Source organism: Strigops habroptila, chromosome Z (assembly GCF_004027225.2).
Source record: "Strigops habroptila isolate Jane chromosome Z, bStrHab1.2.pri, whole genome shotgun sequence".
NCBI classification, from domain to species: Eukaryota; Metazoa; Chordata; class Aves; order Psittaciformes; family Psittacidae; genus Strigops; species Strigops habroptila.
Window position 1 is genome coordinate 88,886,694 of NC_044302.2, and position 16,058 is coordinate 88,902,751.

At 39.8% G+C, this 16,058-nt stretch overlaps 1 protein-coding gene across 4 annotated transcripts in view; it reads left to right on the plus strand.

Moving 5' to 3' along the window:
- Nucleotides 1–16,058, plus strand: part of RANBP3L (RAN binding protein 3 like) — a 34,644-nt gene that overhangs the window by 479 nt on the left and 18,107 nt on the right. For all 4 annotated transcript variants that reach the window (XM_030470421.1, XM_030470423.1, XM_030470422.1 and 1 more), the window contains 7 exons: nt 8,644–8,702; nt 8,963–8,999; nt 9,799–9,876; nt 10,940–11,014; nt 12,158–12,232; nt 12,874–12,998; nt 13,434–13,537. In XM_030470421.1, the coding sequence (XP_030326281.1) occupies nt 8,644–8,702; nt 8,963–8,999; nt 9,799–9,876; nt 10,940–11,014; nt 12,158–12,232; nt 12,874–12,998; nt 13,434–13,537 (553 nt within the window). The remainder of the gene's footprint in view (nt 1–8,643; nt 8,703–8,962; nt 9,000–9,798; nt 9,877–10,939; nt 11,015–12,157; nt 12,233–12,873; nt 12,999–13,433; nt 13,538–16,058) is intronic.

A 16,058-nucleotide genomic window follows, 5' to 3' on the forward strand; every position in this document is an offset into this window, starting at 1 on the left:
GCAAGGAGATTTCTGGGGAATGGGATAAACACGAAGAATGTGGCCGGTTGGTAACAGCGTTGTGGGTGATGCAAAATGAGAGCTTGGCTGGCTGCTCTTTCTTTATTGCAAGTTTTTAGTGGTAGTCTATCAGGAATACCCAATTTATATTTTAGTTGAAGACACTACCAGATAGTGTATGTTTGGGGTTTTACTTGCAGAGCACCCCAAAAAGGTTCGTCTGTGTTTCTAAGAGTGTTGACTCCTTTGTCATTCAAACTTCCTGCAGCTTTCCAAAACGCTGGGCCTGACAAGAGGTGGGAACAGCACTTGCTTTCCTGGCCATACCTGGGATCAGTGCTCGCTTTCCTGGCCATTCCTGGCCTGTGCACCTGGGCACTGAGAGCAGTCTAGCTCCTCAGGAGGGGCCTGATGGAAGAGGTGGAGAGCAAGATCCTTTATCATCTAGGTAGTGAGGAGGGACAAGAATTGAGAATGACTTACATGAATTTGTAATAGCAACATTTTTAAAGAGGATGCAAAATGAAACAACTGCTAATTTTAAAGACATTTTGCAGATGATGCCACCAAGCATTTTTTACCATGCAGGTTGATGAATGAAGCAGTATCAGCAAGAGGAAGTATGTGCTTTCAAGGTCTAAACCTGACGCTGTGACTGATACAGCTTAATTAGCTTGGGCTAATTTATCCGTTAACCAGCCTTTCAGTTTGTGCTTAGTGTGGAGCACACATAATCCAATTTATTTACAAGCCTAAAATTCAAGCATGTGGGAGTGTTGTTGGATCATGGTTCAATTTCTGCACAAAAGTCATGAGTTTTACTTCTGTGCTACTTTGTAGGGATTTATTAAGTTTAATAGTGGTACAGTGCCCTGAAAAGGGTAAAGCTTTGTATGCCCATGAGTTGTATTGCCCTTGCATGGGGTATTTTACAGGCTTTTATGGTAGATTAAAAATGCTGAGCACTGGAATGTTGGAAGTTTCAGTGTTTATAAAATAATTTTTGGTTACATACTTTGGCACCGTCCCACTGGTCTAGTGACACAGTTACTTCTGGCATTGTATCACTGCTAGAATTACACTGTAGTGATGAGACTCCCAAAAATATTTCCTTCACTCTTATGTTTGAAATAAAGCCAACTGGGTTTCAATTCTGTCAGAAATGCTGGGGTTTTTTTTGTTGTTGTTGTTTTTTCAATGCTTGTTTATGTGTTGCCTATATAAAGACAAGGACGGTGCTCTGCAGACATGAATGGGTATGACATATGTTGTATTTATAAACGCTTTTGCAGGCTGTCAGCTGAGTTTCCATGTCTGAAGAAAAGTGTCTTAATTTTTAAATCTCATATGGCATGCTATAACCCCACAGTGGAAGCTGTGTGGATGGAATTGCTTGGGTAAAAGAACCCTTTCCACACTGGTAAGAAAACTGTATTTGGAATCTGTAGCATTGAGAAGAGTAATTGATGCCTTAAAAAGTTAGGGCCTGATTCTGCACAACTGTGCCTGGATGAAGAACTCTTGCTCTCATAACTGGTGTCCCTGATGACAGTGAAATTATTTATGTGGGTTATGAACTATTTATATAACAAAGAATGTGCAAGATAGGAGTCTTAACCCAAGTTCTCAGCTGCTCAGCACTTCCACAAACAGACCTCTTACTCAGGATCAGCAGCGCAAAATATTAAAAGCTTTTTCTGTACATCTGAAAGTTGGTCAATTTTATTAAGTTTGGTGCCTAAAGTAGTGTTCTGGGACATCCCCATTTTGCTTGTGTCATCTTACTCAAGTTTTGGCAGACGAATGCCTGGCTTACGTCATGAGGTCACCAGGGACCTGAGATGTTGGCTGGCACCTTGCTCTCTCGCTTGACTGTGAACTGACTCTATTTCATGTTGCAAAGTTCAGTGACTATTTATAAAACAGAAACCATGGTTCTACTGCAGGTTTAGCAAATCCTGTTCTAAGCCAGGAGGGTTCTACTGTTTTTTCGCCTCCTTATATATGAAAATGGTTCATCTCTGGAAATACTGACAGCTGTATTTTTTTATCAAGTGCCAGAAGTAATATTTAAACATGAGTCCGAGCTTGGATAGCAAAGTATTTTTGTTAATTTACTCTACTGCGTATTTTCACTATTTCTATTTCTCTTCTTCCTGTTACTGCAGTTTTATTATCTGAAATATAAGTAGTTTTCTATGGCTTTGCAGCATATTGAACAAAAACTGGTTTTATTCCTACCTAGCTTAACTCTGATGCTCCTTGAGGCACCATGTTAATGGACAGATCTTCAGCTAGCATATTCAAAATGATTCCTTTTTTCTTTAAGAGAACTATACAAATTTCTGGATCTGTCTTCCACTTACGTGGTAGTCCATTGTTGCTTTCTATTCCTTCATGTACACTGCCACAAAATGCCAGGCACAATATTTTGTCTTAGTGGGTTTTTTTCAAGTAATAGCTGTAAACAACATATATTCATAAATGGCAGAGGCAAAGCTTTCCCTTGTTTCTTTTTTTCTCAGTATTTCGGTAACGCAAAACTACCTGTGAGGATGTAGCAACTGAAGTCACAGTAAATCTACTTTTCTTTTCAACATCTTCCCAATTACCTGTTCCCATTAAGCTAATTTGCATGTGAAATAAACAAAATGGCAATGCTTGTTATGTGCAAGGATTTGTTGTTATTGCTGAACTTTATTTGGTTTGAGTTCTATGACTTGGGAAACAGCAATCTTAAGTTGTAATATCAGAATGCAGAAGCGTTTCTGCTTTTATTTTTGCAAATTATAGCAGTAATATATAAAGCTAGGGAAATTCATGCTATAGCACATCAAAGGCACCCAGAATAGAGGTTGTGGTCAGCTTATCACACATTGTCTCCGCCACTCCTTCTTCGTCAGGGGAGGACACGTCACAATCTTCCCCTGCTCCAGTGCAGGGTCCCTCCCACAGGAGACAGTCCTCCCTGGACTTCTCCGTTGTGAGTCCTTCCCACAAACTGCTCCAGCATGAGTCCCTTCCATGGGTTGCATCCTTCAGGAACAGACTGCTGCAGCGTGGGTCCCCCGCGAGGTCACATGTCCTGCACCAAACCTGCTCCAGGGTGGGCTCCTCTCTCCATGGGGCCACAGGTCCTGCCAGCAGTCTGCTCCAGCGCGGGCTGCCCAGGGGGTCACAGCCTCCTTCGGGCATGCCCCTGCTGCACCATGGACCTCTATGGGCTGCAGGGGCACAGCCTGCCTCACCACGGTCTGCGCTATGGGCTGCAGGGGAATCTGCCTGGTACCTAGAACACCTCCTGCCCTCCTTCTGCACTGACCTTGGTGACTGCAGGGCTGTTTCTATCACATATTCCTACTCCTCTCTCCAGCTGCAATTGCTAGTTTTGGGGTTTTTTTTGATGTGTCATCTCCCTGTTTAACCATATTCTCCCAGAGATGCTACCATCATAGCTGATGGGCTCGGTCTTGGCCAGTGGCAAGTCCATGTTGGATCTGGCTGGTGCTGGCTCTGTTGGACATGGGGGAAGCTTCTGGCAGCTTCTCACAGAAGCCACCCCTGTAGCCCCCCAGTACCAGAACCTTGCCATGCAAAGCCAATACAACTGTGGAAAGTAAAAACTGTTGTTTCTGTGTTAGGATTAAAAGTTTCCTGTGAGCTGCAAATGGGATTGCTACAAAACCCAAAGTTTGTTGTTTTAATTTAAGGAATTTTGAGGGAAATGTAATTTTTTACAACAGCTTTTGTTATCAGGGCTACATCCTTGTTGGCAGTTATGAACTACTGTGTGGAGTTTTTTTCCAGGTTTTATGTGAAAGGTCCATTAGGTAAGCCAATTCGAAATACCTGATTGCAGGATTGGTAGTTACTTGTAAAGAGCTATAAAAATAATACATAAAGTTGTTGGAACAGTAGAAGCTCAGGCAAAATCCAGTGGATTGGCATTAGGCCTTCAAAGAAATTCTCTGCATGCAATTGTTAAAAGAAACAACAGAGACATGAGAATCCTGCCACCTCACTGTTCAATGGAACTCAATTGAAAAATAGAATAAAACACGCCTATTGCCAGCTCTGTGGTCAAATATTTGAAAACACAGTTTTTCATATGGCTTTCAGTTAAGGCTAATTTTAAAATCTAATACAAAGCAGGAAAGCAGAACACCATGTAACATGTTTAATCTTATATTTTATAGGGTGTTAGGTTAATTTACTGGAAAGGTATTTACAGCTTTCCTCAACACTCACTGGCTGGTCCCTGAAGAAGGTATTGTCTAGTCACTGAGCAGGAATTAGAAGATCTGGGTGATGTTGCATACCTCTGACACCACAGAAAACCAATCCCTTAAATGTCCACTCAGTTTTGTGCTTAGCTAAAGGGGACCACTAACCAATGAAAGCAATCTGAACAGGGGACAAATTTGAATGAGAAAATCTGTTTCTGCAATTCTGTCCTACAATGGAACCCATTGCTAAGACTGGAGGAGAAAAATATGACTCGTAAAAAACAGTAAAAAACTGTCAAATTCTGGTGCCTGCATTTTAGTGCTTTAATGCATATATAAGATCAGTTTGATTTTTAGATTCGATGCACACTCAGAACTTTCACTGGAGTCAGTCACCCTGAGTGATACAAAACCTTCTACTCTTATTTTTTATAGATGCAGGTTCCTAACTTTAGGTACAAAAATGTGAAAGCGTTTGGTATGAATAGGAATTAAAATGTTTTCAGGCCTCTGGCAAGTTTGGTAATAGTGAAGATGCAACAATTTATTTTCTTTTCAATCTGAAAAAGCAAAAATTAGCTGTGTAAAATTCAGAAGTAAAAAACTTGTTGAGATCACAATTTCCTATCTTAACTTCTTAAAGATTTGAGGGGTTTTTGCTTCTCTTTGTGAGGAATAGAGCCAAAGCACTGTCAGCCACTTTTGACATAGGACTTCAGGCATATGATTGCCTGAAAATTGGAGAGAGATTTGGGCCTTTATTCTCTCCACTCTGTCCTTAGCTCTCAAAGGTTAATGATCATTTATGTTTCCTCTGGGCAAGATGAAGCAGTAATAATAATAACAACCCTAAATTTTTCGAAACCATCAGTGTCACACTTACTTTTTAATGTATGCGTTTGTGAAGTTTATAGAGCTTTAGAAAAAGCAATAGCCATGAGGAGTGGAATATCACAGCAGAGGCTGAAGGACTCATACACCTCATAGACAATGTTGGCTTTTGGGATACAAACGGAGTGGATAAAAAACATTATTTCTGGCATGTCATTCTGACTGCTGGCAGCAGCCAGCAATTATTTTTGCCAAACCCCATCTCTGTTTTCTTTCTAAAAGAGCTTTATAAATGCCGTTTCCATCTGGGCATGCGAACAACTGTAACTTGCCAGTGGCCTGCACATACAGTGCTAGGCAGAGCAGTGGGGCAGGGATGGCTGCTCTGGGTGAGCAGAGCAGAGAAGGCAGCAGGCCTGAGACCCAGGTGCCATCTGTGTTGTGAAGCTCATGTCAGAGCACATTTGGTAGTGCTTCTGCACGGGACAGGAGGCCGTGCAGATAAGGTCTCAAACAAGGGAAGTAGACCTTTCTAATGTGTCTTCTGGGCAAGGGCTTATTTTGAACTCCGAATGCAGCAAACTTTAGGCCAAGACCTTTCTAACTCAGCAGGTCCAGGGGAACTGTAGCACGGAAAAGGGAGCCCAATCTGTGGTGATTATTCATGGGCGGGCAGACAGGTTCTGAGCCTGGAGTCTTGGCTGAGGCTGGTGGATTATTCCAGTCCCTGCAGCCAGAGGCAGCCCATTTGGCAGGTTTTTCTGGTAACTTTTCCAACAGCCTCTTTTATCCACAAGGACCAAGCCGCTGAGGACTGGAGCGGCCCAGTCCTAACCAGGCATTAGCCAGCCTGCGTCTGTCTGTGTCCTGTTGGCGACGAGCAGGAGGGGTGGCTCCAGCTCTGTCGGCCTGCACCCAGCCTTGGCTGCTGCTTGGACAGTCAGGCTCTGCCCGGCTGCTGGGACAGGGGGTGCAGGGGCTCCTTCTCCCCACACACAGCCATCCACCCTGACAGCCACAACCTCAGTACAGAAACCCAAGGAGAGAAATGCAAAGTTGCTCACCGGTGTTAAAATCAGCACGTTAACATGATTGTGGTAACTCTTTGATGGCCTTGTGGTTACATTCACAAGTAATTCTGCATTGCTTTTTCTGCAGGGATCAGCCACAGATATTTTGTGCTTGAATAGCTGAGAAGTTTAAAATGTAATTCGAAATTGATGCACAGGAGACATAATGTAATAAACACAAATATATTTGTAAAACTCTGTTATGAATGGGCTGATTGAAGAGAGAAGGTCTTGCTGATGAGCTGCATGAAATACTTTTCAGGAATTGCAAAAAGGTTTTCTTGATTTGGGTAGAAGCAATACAGAACCATAAAAAATATAAATAACTGTGGCAGCATCAGCAACCTCGACTTAATTTACAGGCAGCTTTGGCTCAAAAGCAGTTGACGGGATATATCTTTTATATTTACTGCAATATCAGAATACTCATATTTATCTTTGAAAGGTACCGTTATGCCCTAGCTTTACATCTTTCTGTTGGTAATCAGCCAGTTAAGCGTTTTTTTTCAGGAACTTTTGGGGTTTAAACTATTACTGGAATTTTTTTGTTTTTTAAATTGTAGCAAACTTTCCTAATTCCTTCAAATTCCCTACAGACTTTTAGCTCCAGCAAAAATTAACTATGTGATAGAAAGTCAGTTCCTTTTTCACAGCAATTCAGTCTTTGTTTATTCCTGTTTTAGAATAGTAAATGTACCTTTAAAAATACTGCTAGCTTCTGAGTTTTGAGAGGTACTATGGAGATTACAAAGGTTTCTGTAGTCATGCTTTAATTTTTGTATTTTTTCTTCATTCAATAAGAATACAAGTCCTTTTTTTTTTTTTTTTTTTTTTTTTGAGGAGACAGGAAAAAGAAACCTATTATCTTGAATAAATCACATTGTAGTGAAATGCTATTGTTTATGTGAGCCACTCCCCCCTAGTGAATGGAAGTGGAATTGCTCCATCTCATGCCGTGCCATGGGCCCCAGCTGCAACCAGATTATGGAAACTCTCGTCAACTTTCAGCGACAGAGAGTTATCTTTTTTTGCAGTTAAACAATGTGAACTTTTTTCTGCTTTTTCTACTGAGGTCAAACTAGACCTTCATTGCAAAGCATGCCAGGTTTGCTAAATTCAGTCCTTTGCCACACATAATGCCCAAGTAAATACACAATTAACTCCAACAACAGCAAAACTATATTAGTTATTATTGCTGTGTCTGTAGATCACTGTGATTGAGTAATGCTTCCTGCCCGTTTACATACATGCAGCATTTATTTTAAGAATATTTACTTTTTTCTTGATTGATTCATATATGTTTATTTAGTAATTTTAACTCCTCCATGATCGGTTTATGTTTATTTTATCAAACCTTTAAGTAATTGTATCAGTGCTAGTTTGGTCATAGATAGGTATGCAAACCGAGAAAAAAATGTTGATCCGTATATTTTCACTCAGATGGTGTTGTTCAGCAGGTAACAGGAAGCCAGTGTTATAAAAATGGTGTGTATATGATAAATGCTCTGTCAAATCTCGATTAACAAGATATCAAATGTGGGATTTCTCTGGCCAAAAGCCAGTCATATAGCTCAGTAGTTATCCTAGTCTGCCCTTATCACCCATGGAGATCAAGCTAGCATGAGGTGAATCCTGTGTGTAGTAGTCAAAAAAAATCTATTTGTATCTGCTTCTTTGCTTGTTAATTGTGTCCTTTATTGGTGTAATAAATGTGTCATTAATTGCTGGTATTGATGAAAACGACTTCTTTTACACTGACGACCAAAGTTGTCCATTATAGTTGCACAGGCTGTGAAGGTCTCATTCTTAGCAAAGTAAGATGCTGAAAGAAGCAGTGTAAGATGTAGAAGTAGTGAACCCTAAATCAGCATAAAATCTGATATCAGGAAACTGTGTGCTGAAATATGTTTCATAAAAATTCCTCACAAACAAAACACAGATCCGAAGTTTTTTTCAGTCATACCTAAGAAATGCAAAAGTACGCCTGAAAATAGAATTTGTTCTGTAGAATTTGATATGTTAATATATCATACTCACACCTTTTAACTGGCGTGAGGCATTCACCTACCTGAAGCCTAAAGAATAGGAAGTATGAACGCATCTGAGAGGCTGAGTGTAACACATTTCCTTGCTTTCCTTTTGGGATAGTTTTGCATTTCGTGTCCTTGCACTTTCCTGAGAACTAAAGAGGGAAGAGGTCACCCCTCTTCTTGGAGGATGGCAGACATTGTTTGTAAAGGCTAAAAGCACTTTTTTGTTCTTTTTAACTAAAAGTAGTGTAAAAAACATGAGGCCAAATCCTGTGGCATCTAGTTAGGCAAAAATCACACTGGGATTTGAAGACTGCAGCTTTTCTTATATTTATGGACTGTGCTGTACATCATTGCAAGTTTATATTTTCTTTCTTTGTAACAAAAGGATAAAGACCTGTTTGTTATTGCATGGCACTTAGAGAACTGTGGTTTAGAAATGCTGTTACAGAATTGCTAACAAAAATGATCTCTTCTCTTTTCCAGAGAGACTGGTGCTTACCCAGCCGACGTTTGTTTTTGAAAAGAAGGACCGTTCTCTGAAGGTAAAAAGTTTTGGGTTTTTTTTTTCATAATTGATAAAAAATGCTGAGAAATGAGGATTCTATAGCCAATGATCCTAGCAGTAGTAAAAGATTTTAACTCAGGTTAAGACTTGTAATAAATGGTCTCAGAATAAGAGTTGAAATTAGAAACAAGAGTGGTTTTAATGCATATATGCTGGATTGATATACTTTGTGTCCTGGTCTAGAAAATGGCTGTTCTGTTCTCCTTGACCTTTCCACGCTTATATTTTTTTTTCCAGCGGCCTGCAGAAGACCCAGTTTGCAAAGCTGAAAATGGTAATAACCGCCTTATTGAAACAGTATAGTACACTGGGTTATTCATAGGTCTGACTGTTGCTGGTGAAATAAGTGTTTGGACCCTTACTTTGTATGAGCAAAGACAAATCCCTGTTAGTATATGAAGACTATATGGGTTCTAGAGCCATCTGCTACATGCTAATACATGGTTAGATATAAGGAAGAAGTTCTTTACTGTAAGGGTGGTGAGGCACTGGAACAGGTTGCCCAAGGAAGTTGTGAATGCTCCATCCCTGGCAGTGTTCAAGGCCAGGTTGGGCGGAGTCTTGTGGTGTCTGTGCCCGTGGCAGGGGGGTTGGAACTAGATGATCTTAAGGTCCTTTCCAACCCAAACTATTCTATGATTCAGTGATTCTATGTCACTGTCTTTCCTCAAGAATTCTTCCATTTCAACTCTTACAGTTACAAGAAAGCCAAACTCCAGAAGCCCTGAAAAGTGGCCAAGTATGAGCTCCTAGCTGCCCTTTTCTATTTGTTTAGGCTACATTATAATGTAACTTCTCATTCTTATGTCTTCTGAGCCTATGGGCTTCAAACTGATTCTTAGTGCCTGATTTAGGTTCCCTGAAGTTAGTAGAAACAAAGAAGAGTCCCTGGGGCTTTGTGCCTGGTGTTGACAGATTCCAAAGCCCTCTTGCTCTTAGGTACTGCCTTAAAGCCATTCCTTTAAGTCATTCCTAGAATTTAGTGTGTTCAGGTTTAAATTCTGTATCACAACATTATTCTGAAACCTCCTGCCAATCTGTCCCTGCAGAACATTGTATTTACTTTTCTCTAGATTTCATGAGTTGTTCCAGAAAACGTGCAAGATCATCATCTTTTACTCACCAGAAGTCTGACTCTCAGTTTAACACAGGTATGACATTTAGCTTCAGTCGCGTTTTAATTACTATAATTTGTGTTCTCATCTGTCTCTAAAGAAGACAAGGAATTTTCCTGTTTAAGAAACATTTCTGCACTGTAGGAATGCTGCAAGTTGTGAAAACTTAAACACCAATACTAATTGTCTGGTAATTTCAAATAAATCTCCTTTTAAGTAAAAATATATTCATTTTCTATGCTCACATAGTACTACATAAAGTAGTGAAAAACCTGTATATTTCATATTGTTTCCTTGAATTACTCACGCAGTCAAGGGAGGAGGAGGGCTGGAAAGGAATGAGATTTCCTGGTTTGTGGAAGAGAGCAGTGTTGCCTAGGCAACCCCTGAAAACTTGAAGCAGTTTCCAGAAGGGCCCCTGCTTCCATCCAGTCAACAGCTGACCTGGAAGGCCTGTTCAGGACTGGGTATTACTTCCATGTGAAATGCAAACAAGTCATTGAGGCTGCTGAGCAGAAGGACTGATTTGTTTTTTACAGTGTTTATTTACCTTATGGATGGGACCGAAAAGTTACTTCTGAATTTAGGCATTAATATGTGTACACTATATTTTGTTTTATCTAGTCCTGTGACACACCTGAACATAGATAAGATTTAAGATAAGCTAAGTCTGGTTTACTCTGAAAATTATACCAAGATCATAAAAAAATTTTAAGTAGAAATTTTACGGTATGCCTATGTCAGAAAATAAAGCAGGGTGCAGGAGGAAGCACGAGTGTTTGACCTCTTAGTTGTCCACACTGCTTAACTGATAGCTCACTTCCTGGTTCTGTTTTGAACCTCTCCAACTGGTGGTCTCCAAGATAGAACTGTTAGAGGGTGGACGAGCCATGAGCAGAGTGCCTGGGCCAGGCTGTGCCACTTGGCCTCAGAGACCTCTCCGATTCAGCAGTATAGACCGTCTACTTCAGAAGGCTGGTAGTTAGCAGTGATTATTTATTCTACTGCCAATGAAGGCATGACAGCAAATTGACTAACCTTACAATTAATATATTTTTTTCTCCAAACAAATTATAATTTCAGTCTCTTATCCTTTCAGATACAACTCTAACTCAGAAAAGAGGGAGATCGTCTTCCTTCACCGTACTTCCTACCTTCCCTCCCTCCCAGCTAGGTAATTTGAAAAAAAAAAAAAAAAGACAAAACAAAATCAATAAATATTTATGTAGTAAAACAGGTAAAATAATGAGGTGTACATAAATGCTTTTTCTGCAGGACAGAGCTGAAATGCATTGTACTAGGCTGGTATTTGGACAGGAGAAAGAAAAGAATGTTTTACAAGAGGGACGGGCAGTTCAATAGAAAAAATGTTTTTTGTATTTGTTGTTAAGGGATCCTGCAGTGTTAGGGAGGAATCTTTGAATAATTTGCAAATATGCATTTATAGAGTGTACAAATTCAAGTACAAATTATACTTGAAAAAAACAGGATGATGTAATTACATTAATTAGTTTGCTTGCAATTTAATGGTTATGGTTCCTATACGAATATAATTTTCTATCCTAGGAGCCTGTCTTCCACCTAACCAGTAACCCTGGGAGTATTCTCCCACTTAACAGGAGCAAGGGAGTGCTCTTGAATCCTTGTCTCTTACCAGAGACAGGTGCTTGACAGGCACTGACGTAAAGGATTTCTAAATAATCTGAAGGGGACACAACATTGTTATAGGAAGAAACCATAATCTTTCTGCAATGAAAAAGTAGTGATTGTGTATGGAGTATCAGTTCTGTTGTTTTAGAGGACATGGTACATGGTTACCATCACTTTCTGGCCAGTATTTGGTATCTTTATTAAACCAGTGAAAGCATCAGCAGTGCACTGCCATCATTACAGCAAATTACGAAAGCCTTTTTACCAGAACAGGGGGTACACTTATTTATTCCTATGTTCTTGAGTCTCATTGACACATCTTAAAAATGCCTAAGATTGGACCAGATAGGATTGACATTCCAATGGCTTTTGCAAACCAGCAGCATCTGGTTTTCAAAGCTGAAGAAGGATTTTATGAGTCGAAAACATCTATTAGTATCCAAAAGATACCTGTGTCTGACATAGCCAGAAAATCCATACTGCTTTCAGTACTGAAGTCTACCCACCTATAAAATGAAGGTGACAGTTACCTCAGTGATTGTGTTTGGGTGGATAGGTTGGAATATTGCTCAGGTGCTACCAAAATAGGGAGGGGTTACAGAAACATGAACTATTAATAGAAGTTTATTGTTACTCTTTATTAAAGTTTAAATTTCATGTTCTGTAGTAAAGAAGAATAACATATTCATGACCTCAGCTCTTCTTCAAAGAAACCCTGATCTGATCAGCAGTACAAAACAAGGTAACCATCACTGCAGTATTTTTTCACTGTAGTTCCACAAATACATTCTTAACAGATATAAAAGACATAAAAATGACACCTTTTCTCTCTGATAAGTGATAAGCTAAGTATCTTTATGGGCTTCATAAGTTATTTGTTTGACAGCATAGATACCCTGTGAGCTCTGTTATGAGCTTCTGCTCTGACTAGTGAATTCCTGAGTAGACAGAACATAACTTTGAATAATGAAATTCCACATTTCTAACTGAATAACTGCACTCCTGGAGAAGGCAGTAAAGAACCCTCTTGGCATCTGCAGGTGCAGGGCTAAATTTGAAATACCAGAAGACAGATCTAACACAGAGCAGTAAATATAAATGTAGAGAAATGTTTAAATAAATAAAGTACAACTTATAAGTAAGTGTATTTATGTATATAACAAATTACCTTTTTATTCTGATAGGATAACGGGGCTTGCTGTCACTGCAGAGTTCTGTATTTTAGAAGGGATTACAATTTTTCAGAATATGTAGCAAGTAAACAACAATAAATGTTATTTAAACATGCTTTGATGCTTTTACCTAAAGAGGCAAGACACATAGGTATAAATTAAGTGTGAGAAAATGTCTTTGTTTAAATATTTTGTCTTTGTGTTTTGCAAGGATTCTTGTCACGAAGTCAATTGCGGAATGTCATTAGACCTGCCATTTTACAACCCCCACAAGCCCTGACCTGTCCTGAAAATCCTGTAGTATCTCTCGTGACTGAGAAAGAAGCACATGTTCAGGTAAAAAGAAAAGTAATTATTCCACTGTACGATTTTCAAGAAATTTCCTATATCAATTGCAGTGAAATTGCTGGATCACTGACAGGGTGTGAACTGTTAAACTCATTCTGACTGTGTTTGAAAAAACATCTCTTCTCGGTGGGCTGTCTCAACTTTCAGATATCAGGGTTCTGTGGGCAAATCAGCTTTGAGGGTCTTCTGGATTTTGTTTATTTAGAATGTAATATTTTAGCATTTTGATTAAGAGTACTGGCTTAGTACACAGCTGGAGGAAGCTCTGCCAACTACACAGCTGGAGGAAGCTCTGCCAACTACCACATATATATATATGTACATACATCACATACACCTCAGTGACTCTGGACTTCTAGCAGATATGCTTATAGCAGAAAATAACCTTGGTCTAATTAATTCATATAGTTTTATTATTCCTAGCTATCTGAAGACAGCTCCTACTCTTATGCTGAGAATTCAGTAAGTTCCAAAACAGCAGCAGGATCATCTACTACTGTGAATCTTTCCAGCTCTAAAACACCACCGTAAGTTTCTATTTATTATATTTCTACACCATTTCATCACTTGGTCTATGGCATGCCTTTCTGTCTAACATACGTAACATGGTACTAAGCCCATGCTGTCTACACCCACACAGTGCTCACTGGTGCTTATATGTAGTGCCAGGATTTGTAGGTGCTGACATGAGCTCCATATGCCATAAGAAATGGCCTCTGCCAGGAGTTAATCTCTGTGGGATATTTTGTTTCCCACTAGCAACTCCCAGGCCAGAAACTATTTTGGTTTGCCATCTCATGCAGTTTTGGCAGTTCAAAATCTGTTCTGGTTTTGTATGTTTACAGTCATCTTTGTGTCCTTTTGGAGAACTCCCCTCTGACTGCATAGCTGCTGCATCTCATAAACAGATGCAGAGAGACTCAGGAATTTGCAAAATATATTGGACATATTAGGAGATAGGAGATTAGGACATAGGAGACGTGAAGGAAACCATACAGGACTGATTTGGAAGACAAGGTGAATGCTACAACTGATGCTCTACTTGTGCTCACACCAGACTGTCTGGCATGAACAGCTAACTGTGGTGATTGTGGTAGGGTGCAGTCTTTGTGCAGATGTGGGTTCACTCGCATGGACTTCAAAATTTCTGCATGAAGAAGCTGACTTCCTTGGACTTGCCGCTGTATATGACTGAAAGAGCTCATACTAGTGCAAAAGTGGGCTATTACCTCTCTCTGGAGACCAGCTCATGAGACTGTTAGGTCTGTGGTTCGCCAGTTTAGTGTTAGCAGGTTATTGTGTGGGTATTAATACTGCTTGCTGATGATTTATGAGGGTTATTTACCTGGAAGTTGTGAGCATCAGGAATACATCTGATACATCAGTTATGATGACAGAATGACATTTCAAAATTGCTAGGGCCACGTATAACACATTTGCGATTCTCCAAAGGGAACACATTAACTGCAAAGGAGTCTATTTAAGCCTTCTTCATCTATGGTCCATCTTCTGCACCCGCTATTTGGGATACACAGTGCTGGGGTTCTGAGGAGGTAAGGGATTTTTAGATTCACAACTTAGATTCTTCAGAACATTAGAAGGCAGATGCTCACTGTGATTTCAGAAGAGCCAGCCTGTCCTTTTCTATCACAATCAATGCTGTAATGATGCCTTGGGAGGATAACGTGGAGCGACAAACATGCTGGCTTTTTAGCTAACTCAGAGTGATGGTAATGCACATTGAAAAGCTGAGGGAAGATGGTACTGACCTCAAAATCTGTTGGTATTGACACTCCAAGTCTATTACTTCTGTCACCTGCATAATATCTAGGAAAAGATAGCTGAGAGGCTTTTTCAAAACTGTGGAGTAGATGGACAGAGAAATCCAATTCAGTGTTTCAGTGTCAACAAGTTGCAAGACTTAAAAGTGCTTATGGTATTTCTTTTCCTTTTCTTCTTTAAAAAAGAAATTGCTAATCTGCTTGAGGTATTTGTGCCTCATTAATTCTATATATCGCAAGTGTGGTAAATGTTGGTTTATTTGAGAAGCTGAAATCTAATTTAAATACAACTAGGTGCTTACTGCTCTGTTGAGGTTGCAGGGGGGTCTAAGTGCCATTCTTCTGATCCTTGCTAAGTGCCTGATGCTTTAAAATACTTCAGTAAAATCTTCTTGGCATAGCTGTTTTCTTACAGGTAACCTGACAGCAAGTATTCAACTTTACTAAACTCCATGTACATGCTAAATAGTAGTGAACATTGCAGCCAGACCTGCTTATTGCTAAGAAAAGAATTCTTTAGGTGTGTTTTTAATTATCAATCAAGGTGTAATTATTGATGTTTATTTACTAAATAAAATGCAGAAAGACTTAACAGCAAGGATTGCTGCTGCATGCAAACATCCCTCTTAACTTCCCTTCCTCTTCCACCTCTTCTTCTCTATGTGATACAGTTCTGTAGAGAGATGAATGGAAGTGGTTTGTTAGCCCTCTGCAGTTGCTGCAGCTGTTTGTGTCCCAGGAAACCACCAGTAGTTCCATTTCCTGAACTGGCTGTAGTAACGAACTGAAAATGAGAAATTTGCTATTTCTTGATTCTGAGTAAAAGCAAGGAGATTGTGTTGTAAGTGACAGAAATACAATGCTGGGAAAATGCAGACTTCTTGTCATGTATTCAGCTTTGCACAAGGATTTGCTTGGAAAACTGCAAGGGTTCAAGGCCAGCATTAGACCTGGGAGCTACTCAGACCCTTCCAGACACTCTGAGAAGGACAGTACCTGGCTCCCTTTCCTTAGAACCTTTCCAGTATCTTACCCACATTTCTCCTACTCCCACTCTTCCTTGTTAGTGGTCATTCCCTGAATTCAGTGCCTCTGCTTTTCATCTCCATGGCAATGTCATCCCTGGCACATTTTGTTCTTACCCTGCAGCAACACAAGGGTATTGAGGTTTAATAACACTCTAAGGCTGGCACTTCCAGTTAACTCTCTGAAAAGAAAGATCCTGCACTATTATTTTTCTTTTACATTTCTGAAAATAATAAATCCA